This window comes from Vigna umbellata, chromosome 5 (assembly GCF_029865625.1).
Source record: "Vigna umbellata cultivar VRB3 chromosome 5, Vumbellata_1.0, whole genome shotgun sequence".
Lineage (NCBI taxonomy): Eukaryota > Viridiplantae > Streptophyta > Magnoliopsida > Fabales > Fabaceae > Vigna > Vigna umbellata.
In genome coordinates this window covers 23,517,270-23,542,955 of record NC_142169.1, presented here as the reverse complement: position 1 = coordinate 23,542,955, position 25,686 = coordinate 23,517,270, and the positions used below count along the sequence as shown (strand labels likewise).

Below are 25,686 nucleotides of genomic sequence, written 5' to 3'. Positions count from 1 at the left end.
CAGTTTGCATTACTTTTTTCTCTTAAAATTTGAAATAAATCTAACAACTCAAATTAACTTTTAACATTAACAACAAATATTGAAAATCTTTCGGACGTGAGATTGAAGATCAAAATCAAACACTCGTTCATACTTTTTTCTAAATCATTTTTCTCGAAATCGCCATGCGTTGTTTTAAGTATCAATAGTTAAGTTTTTCTAAGTCTCAATGCCTTAACTCCAATCCGTATAGACGAGTACTTGTCAAAGACACTCTGACACTCATGTTAATAATTTAGTCGATCATTTAAATTTACAGTAAATACAATCGTTTGTCTCCTTACCTCAAATTCATATTTATAAATTTTGAAATGAACTTACGATTATCATAGTTGTAATACCTGATAAGTATATTTAACTTGTAAACTTGATTATAAGTTATACTTAAAACTTTTTGGGATTGATGGCCGGTTGTCGTCCATTCACCTATCTAATGAGTCGGAACAACACGTTTTAATCCTTTGTTTGCATGGCCTGTGGCTAACCGTATGACATATGGTACAAAAAGGAACATGAATTAGTAGTAGGAACATGAATTAATAATAGGAACATGAATTAATAGGATATTTATTAGAACACTTTCTATGCATATCCTACCACCTTAAGCATTAGTAGTAGGAATAATTTGTTGTCAACATGAATCATCATCAATTGAAAAGGATTAATCATAATAATTAGCCAAAAGGTAGGTATTATTGTGTAATTAATTTGTAACATGAAAACAAAGTATTCCTAATGGTGGTACAATAGAGATCCTGAGATCCAGAGTGTTGACTACTAGTTGGGCTATTCCATGGCCAGTGGTCCAAGAAGTTGGCTTTCAAATTTGAAGTGTGGAATTAGAGCAGGTAGAAACACCTCATCCATTTGATCCTGTCATAGAGAATAAAATCACAAGTGGTTCCACCCATTCACTTTTATGTGTAAAAGCAGAGTTTCTATGGTAACAAGGAGACCAAAGGCACCAAGTTTGTATCCATTAAAGCTTCCATACCTATCTGCAATAAAGCAACAAAAGAAGTTTCGGAATAAAGCATAACTCAGCAGAATAAAAGGCATCCATATTGATGCCATAGCTATCTCCTTTTACTGTCATATTAACCCTGCATAATTGCTAAAGGACTATTGACTGGTCTTAATTCCTGTTCTTCTGTACTTAGAGAAATATGTCACAACTCAAAATTAATTAACTCCTTTCAAAAACTTATTCTATTTCTTGAATAACATTATGTGTACATAATCTTCATATGGAGTGTTATCAAATGACTAATTTCTATTCAAGAACCTTAGCTTTATTAGCATCACTTTTACTAGGATTTTCCTTTCTCATTATTATTCATTGAAGTTGACTCTGAATCCTAATCTGTAAATGGTTTAATACTATTTATATGTTCCTTTCATCAAATAGTTAAGATTCCTCAACAATTACATAAGATAGTCTCATCATGCATGAACTGATGTGATACTTAGCATATTTCCTTACCCAATTTATTACTAATCATGCTTGGATCTTCCTGAGATAGTTTTTTAATACACTTAATAGTTCATTTACAAAATTATTTATCATTTGTGTAATTATTAATTCCTCACAGGTTTCTTCAAGATCCAACATTAATCAGACAGGAAGTCCCATCCCAAAGATTACCCTAGACTACTAGTCCATTATCATAATATCAATTATTTACCCTTGCAATTAGCTACTATAAATTAGCTTATCTCTGACTTTCAGAAACCCACTTGAGGATAAACAATTATTTTACCATATGTTTTACCAGGTTTATTTTTTGCTCAATTATTGGGATACTCAAACTTTGAGCAAATGCTGCTGCATATATGGTCCAAGATCAACAATACAATAAAAAAAAAAAAGCTTCTAAATAGTGTACGAATTTGTGTGCAAAGGCAGGATCTGCCACTCTTGGCTGACATGGTAGAGTAACAAAAACTACTTGATATCAAAACTAGACTAAAAGAATACAACTTTTCTTTTGTTTAAGTTGAGAAGCACATGACACGAATGACCTATGTTCTTGTCATGGACATGTGCTCGTCCTTTAAGGCTGATACAAGATGTCCGTTTTTCTGAAATGTTATTAAAGTCAAGTAAGACAGAACACAATCAGTGGTAGAAGGGAAAGGATAACCTTCCAAGTTGGTACATCTGAAGATTGCAGAAATAGATGACAAGCTCAATGAATTAGTATATATTACTTTACTTGTAAACATGATTTTGGGTTTGAAAAGTGTTGGATCTATCACCTTAACTATCTTCAAACCTGTCTAGCTGTCCGGTAGTGAGTGAGAGTGCGTGCATCTTGATCCAAGCACTTACCCACCTAACGGGGACCATCATTTTAATATTGTTACTGTCTGCATCATGTTAAGGTTAATTAAGATTCTCTGTTATGAACCCAAGAACTAGTCTTTTCTGTTAGTGTATCTTCCACCTAGTGTGCTACTTAAAGCTCATTTTGTACCTTTCTAATAATTTCTCCCTTTTCTTAATTTCGTAAATTTCATCAAATGTTTGTAAACTAAAATTCAAAGGAGAAAAAAAAAGGCAGAGAGGAGTTGGAGTAGGTGAGTTGGGTACAGACCGAGTCCACTCTTTTATCTAGAGTCCAGATACAAACAAAAATGGTTAACAATTTTAAGTAAACGTAACTTCTGCAAAATCAAGCTCTACAATTGACATGTGCTACATGGCTATGCAATCAGCAAGAGATATGGTAGGGTTGGAAATAAATAAACTGGTATAAAAAAAATTCATATTTTGGACTCGATCTGAAACAAATTTGTTAACAAATGAATTGGAAAGTCTGATGTTTCTTTCTCATTGTTTTGGCCACAACCTACGCATGGACTAACAAACAAGAAAGTACCTCCAAAAATGGTTTAACAATGGATAAGACGTCGGTTTCCAGTAATTTATACCTATATTTAGGTGTTTGGAACACAGTACGCTGTGTACATAGGTATTTGCATTGAATGTGAGTAACTTCTTTGTCACATATTTCCATTATAGCGAGAATACGTAAAATAATACTGTGATAGACATTCAATGATGATGCATCTTGGATATATACAATGAGGTAGAATAGTGAAGATGAGATCTACATAATAATTCCATTCAGCAGTTCTCAATTATCATGAAAATAAGTCTGAAAATTAAAGGTTAAAGGCACTGTGACCGTATAGACAGAAGAATTGCACAATTCCCAAGCCCATCACAGATCGTGTACAATTCTTCAAACTCCCCTCCCTTGGTCTTTTGAAAAGTTTGGATAAAAAGAAAAAGGCAAATTAATAAACATGAGCGACCATAAATAATAAGACCCAATGGACAACCTTTCTTTCCCACGTTGTCAACAGGTTCGAATTCGAATGTGGGAAAGCACTGCACAACCGAGGGAACTAACTTGGAAAAGAAACACCAAAACATCTTGAGCTTTTTGGTTTACAACTTTACATGCTTCTAGCCAGCATTTCTTGGAACCTCCTATCAGACTCTTGCTTCTCCAACCTGAACTTCTCGTGGCAATTGGCAATGAACATTTCTGCCAGCACATCAATCTCATTCATGTCATGCTCATTATTTGCACCTGCACCCGTACTTGCACCCTTTTTCTCACCACCCTCAACTTCAACCTTCTTCTCTTCAAGCCACCGAAGGTAGGGGCAATCTTCACCTTGTGGCTCCCCAGAACTCAACCCTTCGAAAACAGGTTCTGGAACCGGTAACACGTGTGAGGATTTGGAGGAGCACCAGTTGTAGTGAAGCCTGAAGGAGCCTAAGATGATGTTCTTGCGTCTGTTGGTGAAATGCTTTTTGTGAGAGAAGTGGATGCCTGAATTGTCCTTAAGAATCTCAACCACGACAGCTTTGACTTTGGAGAGTGCACGAATGATTCGGCACAAGTGGGAGATTATGAGGGTGTGGACGATTCTTTTCAGCTTCATGGAGCTTATGGTTGAAGATGGGGAAGATGGTTTCACGGAGAAAACTTGAAGAGGGTACAAGGTTTTTAGATGTGAAGGGCTAAACATTTTGTGTGTTACTAAAGGAGCAGGTACATAGAAACAGTGTCTGAGAGAGAGTGACGAGAGTGTGTAACGTTACACACGTATTTGGTTTGGTCCATGTTTGAGAGCTGTTGTTGTAGTTTATATGGGGTGCCAACCCTTCTTAATTACTGCTTTACCCTTTGTTTTCTGGTTTATTTAAAGGCTACCCTACACTTTTTTTCTGTGAGAAAAATAGTCAAATTGTTCTTTTTCTTTTTTGGATATGTTGTTGGGAATAAGACCCGCTTGTTTGTTTTAAAAAATTTGGTTGGTTTCAGCAGCTTCACCAACACTCAATTTCTTTCTTGGTCGTGTAATTATGTTAATTACAGTAGTATGAAATTCGAGAACGGTGATTAAGGCTCAAGAATCGCCATAATCACGAACCCAAGATTATATATAATACCTGATCCAGGAACTATATTATTAAATGTTTCCTACAGTTGTAGTGCTTTTTTTTATTGCTAAGAAGTTTCTTCTGCATCTGCGTAAACAATAGCATCCTGCAGATTTATACGTACTTTGACACTTTCTTCACGCACAACTTTGTTTGCATTATGTTATTATTATATGGGGCAAGAAAGTGTGTCATTGAATGACATAAGAAATTAGATCATCAGATAATAATAATTGTAAGAGTATAACGTAAGAAAGTTGGGTATTCTATATCGTGGATTGATTTAGTTGAAAACTCGATCACTTAACTCTGTTTTTCACAGCTGTTCACCACTCCTTTAAAGATATTCAGGTAAACTTTGACGCAAATATATACATATATCTTTTATTAATTAATTCGCTTTTATTGTATGGATAAGTGTCACTTATTTAGTCATAAAGTGAGTGGTGTCTTATATTTGAAATGGATTACTCATGTTACGTGTATAAGATGCACTGATTTACAGTGTACCACCTTAGAAATGTATAATTTGTGTGAAGCATTTTAATTTCTTAAGTTGATGAAAGTGATAGAAAGTTAAATTAAATAATAAATTAAAGGGGATTTTTCGTAGGAAGACAATGAGAACGTTTTACATGCTGTTTTATGACTTTATAGTGCAATATGATGTTGTCATGTTTACCAACTCAAAAACCCCGCAGGGTTATCTCAATTCCTAACCCTTTTTTACTTAATTTTTATATGTGAAATAGTACTATACATCAAACTCACATCAATTAGTTGGATTTGAAGGAGACATTAGCCAAATTACGTACACTCAAGTATTTCTTTTATGGTGAAATAGTACTATGGTCATCATGCTTATTATTTTTTTGAGTAAAAATTTAAATCAAATCTATTCAAAGTAAGAGTTTTTATTAATTAAAACTCAAATCAAAATATGATTTAACCTTTTTTCTCAACAAAAAAAAATCTCTGTACATACTTAATAAACAATCTCAACTTCTAAGGTTAAGGTGACTTTTTACCCCTACTCTAAGATACATTTTTTTTTCTTCAGTTTCTCTCAACTTAATATGTTAATTTATGTAACATAAGCTATCAATAATATATATTTTTCTTAATAGTTGTACTTAATACCAAGATCACAATTTCTTTAAAAATATCGACATCATCATAATCCAAATTATCTCATAGGTTTGTATATATAAATTCAATCATATAAAATGCACGTTATCAAAAACGTGTTTTGCAAGAATATGTTATTTGAGCAAATATTCTCACTTAATAACTTGATTTCCTCAAACAAAAGAAAATCTCTCGTTCAAGCATAAATTCATTGCTTGAGTGATATATTAAATGAATTTGCATCACTTGATAATAATTTTTCAGAAGAAATAATCTGTTTGATTTCTTCTTTGCATAAATATCATCATTGTTTGAGAACTCGACTCGTAATGAAAAGAGAATTAACATTTATTTTTGTTACTCAAACATTACATTTTTGTTACTCAAACATTATATTCTTTCTTGAGCTCGTCAAGTAATTAGAAAACTTATAGAATTAAAAATGTGTAATAAGAATTAACCAACTCAAAACTTAAAATTAATAATAAATAATTTTACTGTGAGATGAAGACATTATTTTCCATATCTTAGAAAACTATGATTAAATACCAATTTAAAAAAAAATCAAATATTGAAGTAGAGATGAAGATTTAAGAATTATATGTAACTAGGGTGCTTAGCGATCAAAAGGCGACTTGGTCTCTTGGCAAATTTACTCACCAGTTATTTTTTCTTAAATATATCAAAAATATAATTCATTATATAAATATTTTTTAATATTTTAATTATTGTCTTGGATAAATTAAAATAATTATTATATTAAATTACTTTATTATATAATTAATAATTGAAACTTATAGGTATTAATAACTTAATTTACAATATTATTGCATTCTTGAAATAATATAATATATAAACATTAATTTCTTAAGTTATTTTATTAATTTTAAAAAGCGTGGGTCGTTTTTCTTGCTCCATATTTGGTATTCAGATGAGATGGATCAAAACGAATTCACAAACTAATACATAAACAAAAATGAAATCAAATTATAAATTAGTTAAAAGAAATATATATATATATATATATATATATATATATATATATATATATATATATATATATATATATATATATATATAGGGGTTTGCTAACGCGCGCCTGTTTTTCAGTTGGTACATTTTAGCAATGTGTACCGGGTTTTAGTAGATAAAAATACCCTTATATATCATGGATTCTAAGTTTTAAGGTTAAGGGTATTTTAATAATTTTCATTCTCAAAACTTAAAAAAAAAAAAAAAGAAACCCCCCAAACCCTTACTCACCTCTCTCATTCCTCTCAATCATTTCTCTTTCATCTCTCTCACTCCAACCTTTTCTCTGTCATCCCTAGTGTAACCCCAATTGAAAAAATCAGAAACACTTGCCTTTAAACAATTTGTCTTTCTAAAGAGTTGAGTCATTGACATATTCACCTTGAGGCAAAGGTTCATTCAAGATCTCTTCAATTTCACCATCTTCACTAATTTCTCTAATTTCATCATCTGCATATGTTGAATCATCATCTCTAAAAAAACCCTCCAGGCCAATTACCAATTCTTTCGGATGTCATTATGCTTGTGAAAATTAGATAAAATTAGATAAGACAAAAATTATAAAATAAAAGCTCATTATAAAGTCATTTTTTGTAAGAAATTGTTTAACAACAAGTATTTCTGATTTTTTCCAGGTCAATTACCAATTCCTTTATGCTTGTGAAAATTGGATAAAATTAGATAAGACAAAAATTATAAGATCAAAACTCATTATAAAATCATTTTTTTGTAAGATTGTTTAACTTTCAATTGGGGCTACAGTAGGGTGTTTCTGATTTTTTCAATTGGGGCTACAGTAGGGATGACAGAGAAAATATTGGAGTGAGAAAGATGAAAGAGAAAGGGTTTACAGGAATGAGAGAAGTGAGTAAGGGTTTGGGGGTTTCTTTTTTTTTTTTTTAATAAAATACCCTTAACCTTAGAACTTAAAATCCATGGTATATAAGGATATTTTTGTCTACTAAAACCCGGTACACATTGCTAAAATGTACCAACTGAAAAACAGGCGTACGCGAGTTAGCAAACCCCATATATATATATATATATATATATATATATATATATGTGTGTGTGTGTGTGTGTGTGTGGGGGGGGGGGGGGGGGGTTATTATGATTCTAAGTTTTAAGGTCAAGAAATTTCACCTCTTTCTCATTCCTCATTCCTCATTCCTCTCAACCCTTTCTCTTTCATCTCTCTCACCCACCTAACCCTAATATAACTTTTTGCTCTGTTCGTTCATTTGTTTTTCACTTTAATAACAAAATAATTGATGATGTTGATGTCAACAATAATTTCAAAAATTAAAAAAAAAACAAGAAACCCCTTGCGAAAAGACGTTAGCATCAACCCATAATAGTTGCAAAGCATTTAGACTTTGTTCACTTGAATAGATTTGGGGGAGAGTGATTGAATGGATTTGAGAAGATTTGAAGGTAAATTTGTTGTTGTTTATTTAACTGGATTTGGATGTAAGTGAGAGTGGATTTCGAAGTAAATTTTTTTTAATTTGTCACATCAATCAAATCCTACACTAATTCTCACAAACTTTACTTCCAAATTCACTCTCACTTACTTCCAAATCCACTCAAATAAACAACAACAAAATTTACCTTCAAATTCATTCAATCACTCTCTCCCAAATCCATTCAAGTGAACAAAGCCTTAGTTTCTTAATACCAATTTTGATAAAATCATAGAATGAAAGGAGTAGAAGTTAAACTATGAGCGTGATGGTAACAAATTTATTAAGTTTAAATTCCAATTTGAAATTGAGTGCATTTTGTTTTTCTTAATTTAACTTCTGCGACAAATGAGAAATCACAACATCATGTTTATATTGACCAAACAAGTTGGAGATGTGAATTGTTTAAAATAAACTTACATGATGTGATTTACTTTAGAAAGTAATTTTTTGGTCCAACTGAGAGCTAACAGGTTTATTATGACTAATTTACTAATTTCGGGTTGATTTTTAATTAGTTGGTATATCAATGCAGTTCTTCTTGAAAACTACACAATGTTCTGCAGTCTGCTCAAATCTATAAGATGTGTAATTTGTTAGAATATTTTTATTCTTTTTACAAAAATGAAATGAAAATATGCTTATCAATATGAAACATTCCAAAGGGAACGAGTAGTGGTCTCTGTTCTGAATAAGGGGACAAAGTGAACAACAACAATTTTATCTGTTCATAACTCTCTTCAATATGTGCAAGAGCTTCTTTTTGCTATGTTTTGACGTTGGTTATATGTAGGAAGATGAAAAATATATTTCGAAATATTGTTTCTGCGTAAAATATGTTTTTAGAATTATTTTTAAGAGCTGACTTCAGAAATCCATTTTTTGGAGAATAACTTACCCTTTTCGGAATTTCCTTTCCACATAAAGGTTTTTCTCTTCTGAAAAGTATTTCCGGACAACTTAATATTCAAAATATCAAATCTCTCTGAAAATAAACTACTAATTCTAAAATTTAAAAACAAAAATCAACATCAACATCATCAATTATTTTGTTATTAAAGTGAAAAACAAATTAACGAACAGAGAGCAAGAGCAACAAATTACGGTGTCGCAGGTTAATGTGTGTGGGTGAGAGAAAATATGGAAATGAGAGAGAAATAAATTGGATAAGTGAGGAATGTAGATTAAGGTTAGGCGAGTGTTTCTAATTTTTTCAGTTAGAGCTATAATAGGGATGACAAAGAAAAAGTTAGAGTGAGAAAGATAAAAGAGAAAGAGTTGAGAGAAATGATGGATGTGAGTAAGGGTTTAGGGTTTTTTTAGTACCTTTGACTTAAAACTTAGAATACATAATATATGAAGGTATTTTATCTACTAAAACTCGATACACATAGTTAAAATGTACCAACCGAAAAAAGAGCAAATACAAATTAACAAACTCCATATATATATATATATATATATATATATTAAGTGGCTTCAGAAGATAGGAATAATTCACCTTTCCTTTAATATATTCCCTGAGCATCAGTTGTCACGTCAACGAAACTCCCATGCAATTCTGCATTTCAACTTTTCTTATTCTCATCAAAATTTCTACCTTTTTATTTAATTTTTTACCTAGTCGTTTTATTTTATATGGTTTCTTTCTTGGAGTTTCTGTGTAGTTGCTCAAAAACTTTCAAACCAAGGTAATACCAATTTAGGAATTAATTAAGTGGTACTAATCTGTCATAGAATAACTAAATGAACTAAAACTTTGAAAAAACATAATTAAAAAATATTTATAAGATGAAAAAACATAAATTAAATTTCTCCTGTAAATTAAAATCTAACTTTTCAAATATATGAAGAAAAAAAAACTTAATATACACATAAATTAGTTTAATAAAAATTCAGTTTATTTTTATGTTCATGTTCATTTTGTACAAATTGATGTTTTGAAGTATTCCTATATCTTTATATTCTTTCACTCTCCGTAATTGACTCCATGGAAAGAATAAAGAGGAAGGGAAAGAAAAAGCAATAACACATTCAGTCTATATAAGTGTAAGCTTGTGCAGGAATCAAACTTGAAAAAGTTAAATTTGCAAGTCTTTTAGTTAATTTGTTATAGAAAACTCAACAACTACATGACTGAATCGAACTCCAATAATGCATGCAGAGGTTGATGATGAGATAAAATTTTGAGAACTTCTCAACCCACCTAAAATTTTTGCTAAAAATACATCAAATAACTAACATTGAACAAGTCAAAGCTATAATATTTACTTGCGTAATGCTTGCTAAGTTAGTGCTTTTGATATAATTGCAGATATTGGTGAAGTTTGTAAAGTGATTATAATGATTGGTAGTTTGAAGGTTTAGCAGTTAAAGGGTGATTTGTCGATGCCTGAAGGGAATAAAAACGAAGACCTGAGATGATGTAATCAAAATGTCGTGTCATTTTCGATGTTCTTTTACAGCACATGAAAGACTGATCATGCAGTGTGGATGCAATTTGTGTGCAGCAAGGGGTTGCATTTGGACACTGCTCAAAATAGATATTGAGAAATGGTCTTGTATGTGTGTTTTTCTAAAATTTAGTTTTAGTCTTTTTAAGAAATGGTATTGTTTTTAGTTTTATATAAATTTATATTTTAAAACAAAATATTTAATTAAAATTATTAAAATATTTTACAACATTTTATATAGCTTTAAGATTATTTAATGTAAAAGTAAGAGATTGATGAACTGATAAATTTTCAAATTCGAGTTGTTTAACAAAATGTTCTTAAAGAAAATAGTGTCTAATTGGTGCAAAACAAATATTTTAAGTAGAACAACTATAATGAGTTTGAATCAGTTATTTAAGTTGGAAACCCATTAGCCTTCATAATTTTTGTACAAAGATGCTAATTCATACATTAATTAATGTGAGAGTCCTTCTAACTCCAATAAATTTATTTTTTATTAAATTGTTTTTAGTAAATTTATTTATAAATCCTTATATTTCGAAACAAATCGTAATTAAATCTTTATAGTTTTAAATATTTTCAGTTTTATCTCTAATACCAAACGCTGATATTTAATATCTCTTAAATAATTTAAAATCATCACATGTCTCAAGTTTATTTCTTTTGTTTTCTTTTCTTGCTACACTCGAGACTCTCTCTTTAAAGTCCATAGAGAAACTATGAGACAATCCTACAAAACATAATAAAAATATGCAAATCTCTTTACCAATCACAATGTTGGAGGCATGCTGTCTAGTCTCAATATTGGGATTTTGACTTATAGGTCTCATGATGTTCCCTTATATGATATAAATATGCAAATCTGAAATGATTATGTTAATTAAAAGGATTTTAATTTATTTTATTACTGCTAGGCCCAAATTTGAAATTTACAGATTCACTACTGATAGGCCCATATATTTCGACCACAAAGCCCCTTAATGATGGCCCATCATTAGCCGCGCAAATAAGCTAACTAGCCCAATCTATTAAGACTAAGTTTTTTACTAATTTGCTAAAATGTTTATTTTTGTGCAAACCTCAATTATAGTAATTATTGCACTTTATCAATTTTTAGAATTTAAAAGATGAAAAGAAAAATGCATATATCTCTCAAAAAGGGAATCCAGTATAATTTAAATAAATAATATATATATATATATATATATATATATATATATATATATATATATATATATATGTATGTTTTTTTTTATAAAAGTCTTGCTAAATATTATTATAATTTTTCACATAGTGACACTTCAGAATTATCTATTATTTGCTCATGATATACTTTATGTAAAAGTCAAGACACAAAAAGAATATATAACTTATTAACAACATTAATTATATTTTATTTTAACTTATTTTCATATATTTAATATTCAATAATATTTTGAAAGAATTTATTTAAATTTTATATGATAATTACTAAGAATTACTTTCAGTTAACTGTAAAAAATATTTTTATTGTGAGAGACTTTATATCTTAATATAATAAAGAAGAATTTGGAGATATTTTATATATTTTCATCTTGGTTTTCTCTTAGTGATTATGATAGTTCGTGTTTTAGGTTATTTTTGGATTGTCATGAAAAACATGAATTCAACATCATTTAAATTGAAAAAGTATTTTTCTTAGATTCAAATTGTACCTTGGTAATGAATCTTGTCGAAAGAGTTGTATTCTCTCTAGTAGAGCTTTACGGTTGAGCTTAATTTTCTGTTGGTCAGGCTTCATGGTTGGGATGGTGGCCAGGTTGTGTTCTTTGGTGGTCGAGCTTGGAGGCCAAACTTTATTGTTTAGTGATCAGACTTTGTGAATGAGCTTTATTTTATGTGGTGGTCATGCTTTGCTCTCTGGTGGTTGGGCTCCTAAGTCGAACTTTTATTCTCCATTGGTTGTGCTTCGCGACCAGACTTTCTTATGTGAGATGATGATCGTACTTTGTCCTCTTCTTATACTCCAATATATGTTGAGTTGAATTTTGCGTTCGGGCACAAGAAGGCTAAGCTTCTTTTGTGCTTGGTTTAGTGTTTTAAGTTTGGGTGCCTTGTTTGTGGTCTTATGTTGAAAGAAATAAATGAGTTGAAAAATAAGGATAAAGGTGTGCACATCTTTAAACTATAAAAGAAACGAGTACATATAATCATTCAATCGTGATATTTGTGTGGCGTTCCTAGCTTCCTTTCAAGCTCCTCTAACTTGTAGGCTCCGTTCTAGAGAGAATCCATCACATTGGGTTGGTCAACGGAGCTACTTTCAGACTCGTAACGTAGATGGTTCCTACTACTTTTGGGTTTGCTAGTGATGATGGCCTTATGTGAATCAACACGGGATTTCAACACTTCCCATCACTTCTTAGGATGACGCGTTACCTATAATGTTAGCATTTATTCAACATATAGATAAATTCAATTTTATGCTTGCCAATATAGTTTGAGACATTTGTAGCAGTTTGTTATTATTTTTTGTTGTGGTAGGACCTAAGTGTGTTAATCTATTGATATTCCTTTGTGGTCGAGCACATCTTATAAAGGCGGAGCTTAGAGGCCAAAGTCATCCTCTATGGGTCGAGCTCCGTGATCGAAGTGTATTATTTACTGGTGGTCGGTCTTCGCTGTCGAGTTCCTTTGCAGGCCAAGGTCATCCTTTATAGGTTAAGCTCTAAGGTGGAATTCATCCTCTGCAGGCCGAGCTCTACGACCAAGTTGTATTGTTTGTTGGACTGTCCTGCTTTGTTCTTGAAGTTTGGCGTTGAAGAGGTCAGTCTTGATCTTTTTTGGATTCTTGTCTAACTGTTGGGCTAAGTAGCTCGGAAGGTCAGGAGGATGATTCTAAATTTTTTTCCGATGATGATGACAATCACTTTCATCGTCATCTCAAACAAGGCCTGAGTTTTCGTTGGACCGAAAAGAAGCATCTTCCTGGATGTCGAGGCTTGGTCCTTTGTATCTATACCGTTAGCAAGCATAAAAAATACAAGCACATTTTACCTGCGAGGGAAATTGGGATTGATCATTTCCACATTTCTAATGTTTCCATCACAAAGAGGGAGGATGGTGCTTTAGTTAAGAACTATATTTAAATATTTTCACTTATGCATTCGTTTCACTAATGGTCGATGGATGAGACCGAGGAGATGATTCTTCCTTCTTTAGGTTGGTTAGAGCTACTGCAGGTCACAATATCTCGATCTCGATATGATGATACCTGCGCTACATCGTCATTGTTAGGTAGTTGTGTATGGTGATCATGAGAATGTGATGTCAGATAAACGTTTTACCGAGGACCTACAATGAGTGTCAATGTTCTTATCCAGATCTTAAATATGAACTTGTGGATATATGACAAGATTGTAACGGTGATTTAATTACTTCTATTATTTATAAAATGTCTCCTTTGAGATGAGAGATCCACTTGTAAAATATGCTTAAATCAGATAGTTATATTTTTATTTATAAAAGAGTGAATTTCACCGGATCTTTATGATAAAATGTATGTATATTTATATAGTCTCGATATCCTATATTATTTATACAGTTTAAATAAATAACCTAACTATTAAAAGTAAGATTTAAAAAAAAAATTAATGATTGTTTAAAAGATAATTAAACTATCCAGATTTTAGTAATAAATCATGTTCCATGCCGCTGACATATTTGAGGTGGGGATGTACAACCCTCCTTTTAATCCCTAGTTATAATTTATCAAATCATTTTACTACATTGTTCATAAAACTAAGAGGTGACAAAGTGAAAACATACAAACACCTATCCCTTTACAGTTGTAGATGGATTTTAATATTATGATCCTTCCTTGCTCATACGACCCTTTACTCTAAATAAAAAGGGATCGAAAACTCTAAAAGTGTCTCTTGGAGGTTCTAAGGGTCATTATATTTATAGCGTGTATTACAACCATTCTCATGAACTTCATCAAATGCATCTAATGACATAATTTTATTATTAATTATATGAATTCCATGTTTATATTTATCGTATATCAATCACCATGAAATTCATTGTTTTCATGTCATTCCCTTGTTATTGGGTCTTTAATTGTTGTTTTGGCAGTTCATATCAATGCTTTGGAACAGATTCAAATAAAAAATAATTGGTGGTAGATCAACGCGTGCGTTATCAATGCAATAATATGTATACTAAATTAATTTTTCATACCTACATTGTTCTATCATTGCTTACTGTATTTAGAAAATGGAAACTGTTTGATATTCTTTTGATCAGAATGAAGAAAAATATTTGATACATAACTTTGTCGAACCTCCACATCTCCGATCATTCATAATGTTTATTTTTTAATTGAATAAAATAATATTTTATAATAAATATATTACTAATTTTGCTCTATCATCTTTTGTTGTTGATTTGACTGGACATACGATTCAAAATCAAGGAAGGCATTGATTATATAATAAAATAAAAAAAGAAGCATACAAGTGTATTTTTTTATTCAGAGCATGCATGTATATTTGTGAGGTAGAGTAATAAGATTTTTCGCCAGAAAAGAATGAAGGAAAAGAAAGGTGGAATATAGCATATAGCATTTCGTTACAAGAGTTGATAGAAAAAAAATGTTACAAGAAAAAAAAATTATATTCGTGTGGTAGGCAGATTTCACTACAAAAATAATTAATTTTAAGAGGAGTTATTTTTCGACGGTTTATGTGTAAAATCGCAGATATCTTTATTTTTATTTTTTTTAAACTTTCCAATAATAACCGTCCCTAAAATATAATTTTTTTTTAATTTTATAATACTTACTACCCATATCTCCTACCCCGTTCATTCCATCTATTCTAATTTCACACACTTTCGAACCCTAAAACCTTTTCTCCGTCTTCATCAAAATTTCCCCGAACCTTACTTTGCACTACAATCTTCTCCTGCTTGGCTTCTTCTTTGGCTTGGCTTTGTGTTCGTCTTCTCCTGCGAGGTGGAGCGTCGAGGTGGAGGCGTCGAGGTGGAGGCATCAAGGTGGAGGCGTTGAGGCATTTGTGGGTTGAGCGAGTTCGAGGTGCTCTGGTGCACTCCTGCACTGACCGTCAAGATAAGACTATGTTTGATCTTTGGTTCTCCGGTTTTGGCTCTCTCGTTCTTTGTTCGATTTATTGACGTTCGATGTTTTTGTTGTAACTCAAAACATTGTCTCTGGTTTGGTTTAACACTTTAATAACAGTTTTTGAAACATTAAACTCCACAATCTAACAAGGCTCGCGTATGTAGAAGTGATTTGCAATATGGTCTATAACCATATAACGGTATCTAGGTTCTTCTAAATTTCAAAGCATTACTTCTAAATTTGCAATGTGATCTGCATTAATTTTTCATAGCTATAATTACTTTTAATTAAGTTTTTATTAAAATTTGTAATTTTTATTTGAATATATGTAATTTTTATTTTTTTAGTTATATAATTGGTACTTTATATTGTTCTAGTTTACGTATTTTTATATAAAATAATAAAAAATAATTTAATTATGTTTTAACTCATAAATTTAAATTTAAATATTTTTAATTAATTTTTTATTATAAAATTTTGTTATATTATATAATCAAGATTAAAATTAACACTATAACTTGAATCTCAAACTTTATTTATGAAAGAGTGATAGAGATTTCCTCTTTAAATTAATACTAAAAGAAATCAAATCAACAATAAAACATAAAACAATAAATTCGAAAACTTTATTTTTTTTATTGTTCATGATATTTTGTTTAAGATTACAAATTCAAAGAGTTGCGTCACTTTAATTCAAGATATATAAACTTATCATTTAATAAAATAATTCTTTTAATATGAACTAAATTAAAATAATCAAATTTATGATGAACCTAAAATAAATTATCTTTTTTTGTCTAAACACCTAAATAATGATGAAAAATAACATTTATATTATTCCAATTAATGACATAAATCAAACGACAGAAATTCAATTTAAAAAATAAATTTTGTTGAACTTAAATAAGAATATTAAAGTAATAACAGACTTAAAGCTTAATAATATGAATATATATATATATATATATATATATATATATATATATATATATATATATAATTTTATAAAAAGATACAAGCCAGCTACATAACTTAATTGGTTTAGATATCGAAATTTGACTCTCCAGGAAAGAAAATAAAAAGAAAAAGACAAACTCATATATCTTGTAAAGTAGTTTGATAGAATATGTTTCAAAATCAACAGAATGATTGGTAATAAAAATATAATGAAAAATAGCATGATACATCTCTTAAATAAAATTAGTCAACTGCCTGCATGCTAATATGAAGTTGCATTTTGCAGCATATACTTCTTTATATGGTAAAGTATTTTCACTTTCCAATGTTTTATATATCATTGGATTACGATGGAACAAGGTTCTATTACATCCAGAGAAAGGATAGATATTTCAGAAAAAAAAAATAGATTATCAAAGTAATTTTATTGTAAAGATAAGGGATATACCTCTAATCCATATACAAATGACTGTCAATTCACAACGTTAACAGAATAGAACCACTAATATATATACTAAAATTGATGTTTATATATGTAAACTACAGAAACAAAATCTATTACACAAAATCACTGTCAAACAATCCTATACTGTAAATTATAAAAACATTTTTGAAAAATATATTGTAAAATATTTTAATTAATTTCATTTTTGACAATAAAATGAAAATAAATGTCTATTTAAGAAAAACATTTATTAATATGATTCCGATATTATATATTATTAAACTTAATCACCATATATTTAAAGTATTGTATATTAAAAAAATATTTAAAATATATTTAATCTTGATTGTTAAACGATAGTGTATGCGAAAAAAAATTAAAATATATTTAATCTCAACTTTTATAAATGATGTAAATTATTAAGTGTGATAGTGATATTAAGGCCAAAAGTAAGAATCTTAAAGCAGTAATTAAAAAAAGAAGCAAGCATGATTAGAATATGAAGTTTTAAGCTAAGGTTTAATTGGAAGGAAGAAGACAGAGTTGGTGCACTTTATAGTGAGTGAATTTAGGGTTCTAAATCCACGTAGGTTATTCCTTTTGAGCTGAACTTTTACTATGGAATTTTTCTTTCCACACTCAAACTTTCAACTCCAAGCCCATTAATTTGATTCCCACCACTTGATAATGACGTTTGGGGTTGCTGCCAGAAAATAAATCATTAACATCTTCCTATGTGACAGACATTGCAATAGTTTATACTTAACATATTAATTTCTTTATGTTCATCCACTACCACCCGAATCATCCCATGCGGATTTTTCCAAGTACTCAACATTTTTTCGTTATTAGGCTTTTTAGTGCTATTCAACATTCGTTCTTATGTTTTGAAATAGATTTCTATAAATATTATAAAGTAATATAGAAAGTAAATTATTCGATTAGTCTACGTCAACACCAACACAAATGCAGCTTCGTTCATGGCCCAAGTTAGGTTAATTAGTATCGACGTTGACTTCTATTTTAATTTTTACATGTTCTACTTGTGTTCTTTGTGTCTAACAATTTACAATACCTTTTTCTTAGTGTATTAATTCTAAATTATGATTATTTTATAAAAAAGACATAAAATGTTTGATGGTGTTTAGTTAGATTGTCTATAGTCTATCACTTATACAAGATGATGCTTTGTCTTGTCTTTTAACAACATGTTTTGTGTTATCTCTCAGTGATGTACATACCCTTCTTTTAACTTTTTTAAGTATGTTTTATCTTGTATTGAGATATATCCTTTTGTGTATAGAATTTTAGAATCTTATATTATATATTATATATATATATATATATATATATATATATATATGAATTTTAGTTGACAAAAATATTCTTATATATTATGGATTCTGAGTTTTAAAGTTAAGAGTATTTGAATAATTTTTGATTTTTTTTTGTTTTTTTATTTATTTTAAATTAAAATTAAAAACTATTAAAATATTTATGCCTTTAAAGTATGTATTAAAATACTCTTTAAAGTATGTCTTTTATTTTATGAATAAAGATTTTTTTTTAACTAAAATTTGATACATGATGTTACGTAAATTAACAAATCCTATATAATATTATATATATATATATATATATATATATATATATATATATATATATATATAATATAATATAAGACTTGTTGGAAGTATAAAAATAAACTTATAAGTTAAGTTATTTTTCGACCTGTCAATCCACTTACCACACACTATGTGGCTCATCAAACTTTATAAGGCAGAGGTGGGGCGAAGAGGTTAACCACTTTTGTTTTTTAAAAAAAGAATTCAAAAATTAATTTTTTGTATTATATTATTTAAAGCCTTAATTAGTAGTTTAATTCTTATATTTTTTACAAAAATTGAGTTTTAATATTTATTAAACAGAGCTAATTTGATGTTAAATTAATATCAAGTATCATGTGACAAAATCTAATTCATATCCTACTTTGAAACCCCTATAATTATCTTTCTTGTTCCATCTCTCACCACCTCCCTCCACCTTCTTCTACCTCCCACTACCTTCTCCAGCCTCCTTTCCAATATTGTAAGAAATTCCTTCATATTTATGACAATGTCCCATTCTAACCAATGGTGTATCTTATTGATAGCTTGATGAGATGTGATGTATTTATTTGTATATGTATTTATAAATTCATCCTTTTATAATGTATGGAGTCTATAATACTATAAGTGATAACAATATAGGTTTGACAAAGAGAATGCAAAGATATATTATTGTATATTTATATTCATTATAGAAACTTACTATCATAAATTTATATACAAACAGTTATGTATATTTAGATTAGTATATACCAACCAGTATCTAAGTAGTAAACCAGTATTAGATAAGAAGCATTGTTATAAGTTTATGTGGGATATAATAAGTTTGATTGTGAAAAATTATTTAAGAGATTCGTACGATGTAGAATAATTTGATTAGAAATGCATAAAGTGTATTTAAGAAGTTTTCTAAGCTTATCCAAATTAGAAGAAACAACAAGAAAGGATAAAACCTCTCATAACTCATACTTACACTCCCCAATGATAAAAACATGCAAATGCGACAATGTTTCACTATAGAAACATAAAACAAAGAAAAATCTACCTTATGGCACAAATAAAAGATGAATAAAATGTTCTATCTATATTTCTTTTGTTCCCAATTATTTTTATGTGATGAATGAATTAGGTTGTCCTCAGCCCCTGATTTTTCCCATCAAAGGTTTTCCACATTAAACGTGTTGATTTCCATTTTCTTTATTTTTATACATTGTGCATCATTTCTAACACGTTCCCTTTCCCTTTGTCAAGTAAAACCTTATTCACCAAGAAAATAAAAAGGAAGGAATTAAAAGAAAATAGAGGTAAGAAATATGTCTAAAGAAAGATGTACAGCAACACGGAAGTGAGAGTGCATATGAATGCACTGAATATGTGTCTTTGTTTTACCTTTATGTAATGGAGAGTCCATTAGGTTACTGAATTTTACTGGGAATCTTATAGTTAAAGTTCCATTGTGCTTTTACGATGAATATAAAAATTAGATGCACTTTTCTGGTAACTTCTGATACCCCCACTTTGCAAGATGCAGTGGCAGGAAGCAATGGAACATGACTTAATTTGATAACATATTTGTCATCCCTGTGTGTGGTTAAAGTTATTTCATCCGAATCCATTGTAGGAATAATAACAGATGTATTATTATATGTGAATTTATGCCAGTATCTTTATCTAACATTTAATTATGACACTACAGATGCCCATAAGGCCATCTCAATATTCTCCATTTTTAAGAGATCAATGGTATTTAATATTACTCTGGGACCGTTTTTCATCTATGACCCATCATCATCGACCTTTGTTGTTGAACTTGTCCTCTATGGAACTTCCCTTAACCTCTTTTTAGACCCATCTAACTTAGGTTGCTTAGTGTTCCTACTTTTCCTATTGATTCTTTTGCATTTGGTTTTAATTCACGTGAAGACAACATTTCGACAAAACTTTTTGTTTGTTTCCATGTACTCTACTTCGTTAATGTCAATTCTTTATTGTTCATTCTTATCCCTTTTTTCTAGAATAATTAATAGCTAATGACCTTGCACGGTAGCATTTAGACAGTTAGATTCAAATCTTATACCTCAAGCCTTTCGGAATATAAAACATAATTTTTATGAGCTTTCCTATTGTTACCTTTCCAATCTTCTTCTCCCCTCCCCAATCTTTATGTGCTTCCAAAGAGTTCTTTTATTTATTGATATATGCATTAGTCTTGTTACCATCCTACATCAAAATTTTGGGTCCATATTGTGTCAATGAACGAGAACAAGGTTCATTGGGGAGGCTTGATTCAACAAAGTCATGGACTGAGTGGGGATTTTAATTCTGAGTTTGGTAATCATTACTGTCAATATTTTGATATCAGACAGCCCTGGAATATGGGACCACTTGCGATGGTTGGAAGAGAAGCCACAGATCAGTTGCCAAACATAGGCCATGTCAAATCATCTGGCACCATTATCAGCCGTTTTGAGTCACCAGCTTCTGCCTTTTATGCTGCCGAAAACTGCATGGGATTTGCAGAATATGATTGCCAACTCGGTGTTCAATCTCAGTTATGCAAGATTAATGACTCGGAATTCCCTTTGTATCAATCTCCCAGGGACAACCTTTTCTTGGACTCAGCAAACCAACCTGACTTAAGCTATGATTTTTCAAACACTTTGCAGTCCATAGTGAAATCTCAATTCAATAATGATCAATGTCGTGTATCCCCTGAAAAGTCCAATAAAATTTCATGTGGGAATTTTCCCACCACCAAGTTCCTTCCAATTCAACAACAGAAGTTGTTCATTGATGGTGTCATCAGGGGCTCCTCATTTCCTAACAAAGGAATTCAGGATCGCACGGTAAGTTTTCCTTTTGGCAAACCCCACATGAAAATTTTTTCATGTGTCCATTACTGAAGATTCTTTATGAAGTTAATTTCCTTGTTTGCAGGTTGCTCGTGGATCTTTTGATTTACCTGTTGCACATATGAGATTTTCTTCTCAGATCGAGAAGTTATCTCCAACACTTTCAGCAGGAAGTGTGTCTACTGTTGGAAACTCTGCTTCTAATGGGGCAGCAGTCTCAAGCAAAACACGTATAAGATGGACTAAGGATCTTCATGAGAAGTTTGTTGAGTGTGTGAATCGCCTTGGAGGCTCTGAGCGTATGTAACTTAACTAAATTTTCTAATTGGCTATGCATCTGTGTAACATCTGATAATCCTCTGTTGCTGTTTGACTGTAGAGGCAACACCAAAAGCTATATTAAAGATGATGGACACAGATGGTTTGACTATCTTCCATGTCAAAAGTCATCTGCAGAAATATAGAATTGCAAAATTCATTCCAGAGCCTAGTCAAGGTGAATTCTATTTTGTTATTTACCAGACTTGCAGTGTAGTTTCTTTTTCATGTCATCTACATTTCTTTGTGCCTGAATTTAGTGACATTCATGTCACAAATGATGAAATACCTTCTTTTTCCCTTTGTTTTGATTCTTTAATTGTTGTTGAGACTTAAATAAACTAATGTAGATTGCAGAAGTTCCAATGCAGAATAACTGCATTTCTTCCCTGACATGGTAGAAAGTTTGACTTGATCTCTTTCGTACGAGTTATGTTATTCATACAACAGCTCATAATATTCTATACAACACTTAATCTATCTCTATCACAAAACCTATTACATCTTATATTTTTCTTCTCCTTTAGGATATGACCTATTGTTCTCCTTTGCGTTATTCTTCCCACAAGTTATTCATGATCTTCTTTGTTCTTTTATTCTTTCAAATATCAGGTTAACTCCACATACTGAACCGAAAACTTTCTTCTGTTTCAGGGAAATCAGACAAAAGAAGCCACATAAAAAATGTGCATCATCTTGATGTCAAAACGTAATGCTACTTAATATATTCCTGTAGTAATAGTACGTCCTCAAGTTTCTTGGTTCGTTTTGTAATCTACCAAACTAACACTGTTCTTGATCTTCAGAGGCTTACAAATTAGAGAGGCACTTAAGCTTCAATTAGATGCTCAAAGGTGTCTTCACGAACAACTAGAGGTATATCCACGCTATCATTTTTCTGGTGAATTTTTATTCCTACAATGTACTTAATCTGTGACCCTTTCCCTCCTCTTGTAAGAAAAACTTGAATACTGGCCAAACCAGCTGAAAGTTTCTTGAATCTTAAACATTGAATTTCACAATTTTTCACCTTCAACCAGCTTTAGATCGAAGAAATGATGTAGAGATTTTAGTCACAGAAGAACAATGAAATCCAATACCTCACATACTTAGAAGATAAAGTATCATTTTTACAAACAAACTTCTAGACATCTCTATTTTGGCCTTTCTCTGATTCAAGACATACCCATTTTGGCATAGGTGATGATGTGAAATTGCACTGTCATGTGCTAAAATGTGGATAACAGTTAGGCACATATTTTGAGGAATTGGATGCTAAAAGTAGTGAATGAGAGGGTATATTTGGATTCTTTTAACACTCTGTCCTCACTTAAGTTTTCATATAACTTACTTTGGTGTTACAGGTTCAGAGAAAATTGCAGCTGAGAATTGAGGAACAAGGAAGGCAACTAAAAAAAATGTTTGACCAGCAGCAAAAGACAAGTAATAACCTCTCAAATACTCAAGATTCAGGCACTGATGAGACAACAATTACTCATAAAGATGGTGAAGTTTCTGTTTCTGAAGGAGCCAACAATTCCTTCTTCACTTCCCAAGCCTCTCCAAGCCAATAATCTGATATGGTTATGTATAAAATTACAGTTTTCTGCATGCTTACATCCTGTGATTTTGTTATAGCATTGTTGTTTATCCTACATATGCAAACTCTATATGAATTAGTACATAATTTAGAGTGCTTACATTATATATTCTATAGAAACAAACAAGTAGCATTGCTTTACTAGGGGAGGAGGGAATAAACTTTGTAAGCAGAGTCTTATGTGTTTTCTCAGCAAGAAGCCATTGTTTTGCTCGTTCTGTGTTTCTTTCTTGTTTTGTTTTGAGCTGTTACATATGATTTGGTTTGGTCGGTTCTGTGTTTGGCTGCTCAAATTTAAGAAGCATTAAAGAGTGATTTTACTTTTCTTAAAACTAAAATCAATCCTCGTATCTTGATTGCGGAACCTTAGAATTTGTTTAAGCCAAAATTTTCAATATGATCCTAAAATATATTCAATCCAAAATTCATCTTATTTTTCCCATAAATTAAGTTGAATTTGGATTAATCAGTTTTAACATTTCAAATTTCTCTCATTGTATTAAAATTATTAATAGAAGAGATTATTATTTTAATTTTATACCCCCTTTTTTCCTCTTTTAATGAGTTTGGCCCTAAATATGAACTGTTGAAAGTGAAGAAGTAAAATAAGAAAGGAAAAAAGAGAGAGTGAAAATTAAGTTGTTAATGAGAAAAATAAGTCAATAATTATAATTGATTTGATAGAATAAAAAATAGACAAGATTTTCATTATTTATTCAATTATCATAATGCTCATATTTAGAAAATGGAATTAATACAAATGTGTAGAACACTACTGAAGAATTTTTTTAATCAGTATAGAGAAATTTAATTATAACGAATAATCTTTTATATCTTAAAATTGCATGACAAACCCATGTATTTCTTTCAAAATATTGATTGTTAGAATTGAACATCTAGGCTCTACAATATATTTATATGAAACTAGATTCTTTGTTGTTTTTTTTCTACCGAGTCCTTAAAATATTAATATATTAAAAAAGTTTAATACATTTTAAAGCCTCAAAGTTAGTGTTTATAAGTGTATTTTGAAAACCTGGTAAATCGATAATACCAAAACGTCGTCCTAAATCTAAACTCTGTTTATATATATATATATATATATATATATATATATATATATATATATATATATATATATATATATATATATATATATATATCAATTAATTATTTAAAAAATGATGAATTAGGTAATTAAGCTTAAGAAAAAGCTTTTAATTTTGTAATATGTTGTAAAGGTAATGAGCAATATTAAAAGTTATTTATGGTTGTTATTGTTGAGAGGTTTGCTAAAAGTATTATAAATTAATGATAAAAAAAATGAAAATATTTAGCATAGAAAACATAAAAAGGGACGTATTGTATTGTTAATTAATTGGGGAGGGAACCTTGAATAGACCGGAATCTCGAAGCCTTGTTTTTATTGAATCTTATTTCTTGTGGCCGTCCTTCTTTGGCATTTCATTTTTCGACCTTTATACATATTCTCTTATTATTGCTAACCATTTTCTTCACAATGTCCCAATAATATTTATGAATTTGTCACATTCAAATTATACACTAAAATATAATTTTGGAATCTTTAAACCTGTTCAAACATGGTTTTACCCTTTTTAATTTATTTATTTTAAGCCCTTTTGGTTTCAAAATATAATACTATTAGTCTTTCAAATGGTCTTTTATATTGGGAATTATTTGCATAGAATTTTTGAAAAACAATATTAAATTTCAAAATTAAAAGAGGGAGAAAAAAATTGAAATTACAATATTTTAGAAAGATTAAAAGCATACTATACTGGCAAAAAATTAACAAAATTATATATATCTATATAAAGGATATTTAACTTTTTGATGTTCACATATTTTTTTCAATTTTATCTTTTAAATATTTTTTTTAAATTAAAATAATTATCTTGTTAGTTTTACTATTTAGTAACTGTATTTTTAATATTTAACCGTTATTTTAAATTTATCTATATTTTAATTATAAAACTATATACAAAATAAATAAAACTATTTATTATATAATTATAAATTATTTATATTTAATTTTATAATAATAATAATATTTGTTATTATCATAGAAGAAAAATAAACACGCACACGTGTTTTCGCTACTATTTACTAAAGTTATACTAAATGATATTCACGTCTCCTTAAATTTTGAATAAACATTTAAGTTTTGAAATAAAAATTCATTTT

General features: G+C 29.9%; 2 protein-coding genes across 2 annotated transcripts; one reads left to right on the top strand and one right to left on the bottom strand.

Moving 5' to 3' along the window:
- Positions 1 to 3,070: 3,070 nt before the first annotated feature.
- Positions 3,071 to 4,168, bottom strand: LOC124831318 (uncharacterized). Its single transcript, XM_047305268.2, has one exon. The coding sequence runs from the start codon at positions 4,084 to 4,086 to the stop codon at positions 3,505 to 3,507; it is 582 nt and encodes a 193-aa protein (XP_047161224.1). The 5' UTR covers positions 4,087 to 4,168; the 3' UTR covers positions 3,071 to 3,504.
- Positions 4,169 to 20,647: 16,479 nt separating this feature from the next.
- On the top strand, positions 20,648 to 23,694 carry LOC148197967 (uncharacterized). Its single transcript, XM_088115141.1, has 6 exons — positions 20,648 to 21,557; positions 21,649 to 21,862; positions 21,943 to 22,059; positions 22,536 to 22,590; positions 22,688 to 22,757; positions 23,246 to 23,694. The coding sequence occupies exons 1-6, from the start codon at positions 20,964 to 20,966 to the stop codon at positions 23,453 to 23,455; spliced, it is 1,260 nt and encodes a 419-aa protein (XP_087971267.1). The 5' UTR covers positions 20,648 to 20,963; the 3' UTR covers positions 23,456 to 23,694.
- The last annotated feature ends 1,992 nt before the right edge of the window (positions 23,695 to 25,686 follow it).

What these genes read in the sequence shown, in the direction of transcription:
- LOC124831318 (XM_047305268.2), bottom strand. Translation starts at nt 4,086, where the DNA reads ATGTTTAGCCCTTCACATCTAAAAACCTTGTACCCTCTTCAAGTTTTC.
- LOC148197967 (XM_088115141.1), top strand. Translation starts at nt 20,964, where the DNA reads ATGAACGAGAACAAGGTTCATTGGGGAGGCTTGATTCAACAAAGTCAT. An exon ending in TCGCCTTGGAGGCTCTGAGC is followed by an intron (nt 21,863 to 21,942) that starts GTATGTAACTTA and finishes GTTTGACTGTAG; the next exon opens with AGGCAACACCAAAAGCTATA. An exon ending in CATCATCTTGATGTCAAAAC is followed by an intron (nt 22,591 to 22,687) that starts GTAATGCTACTT and finishes CTTGATCTTCAG; the next exon opens with AGGCTTACAAATTAGAGAGG.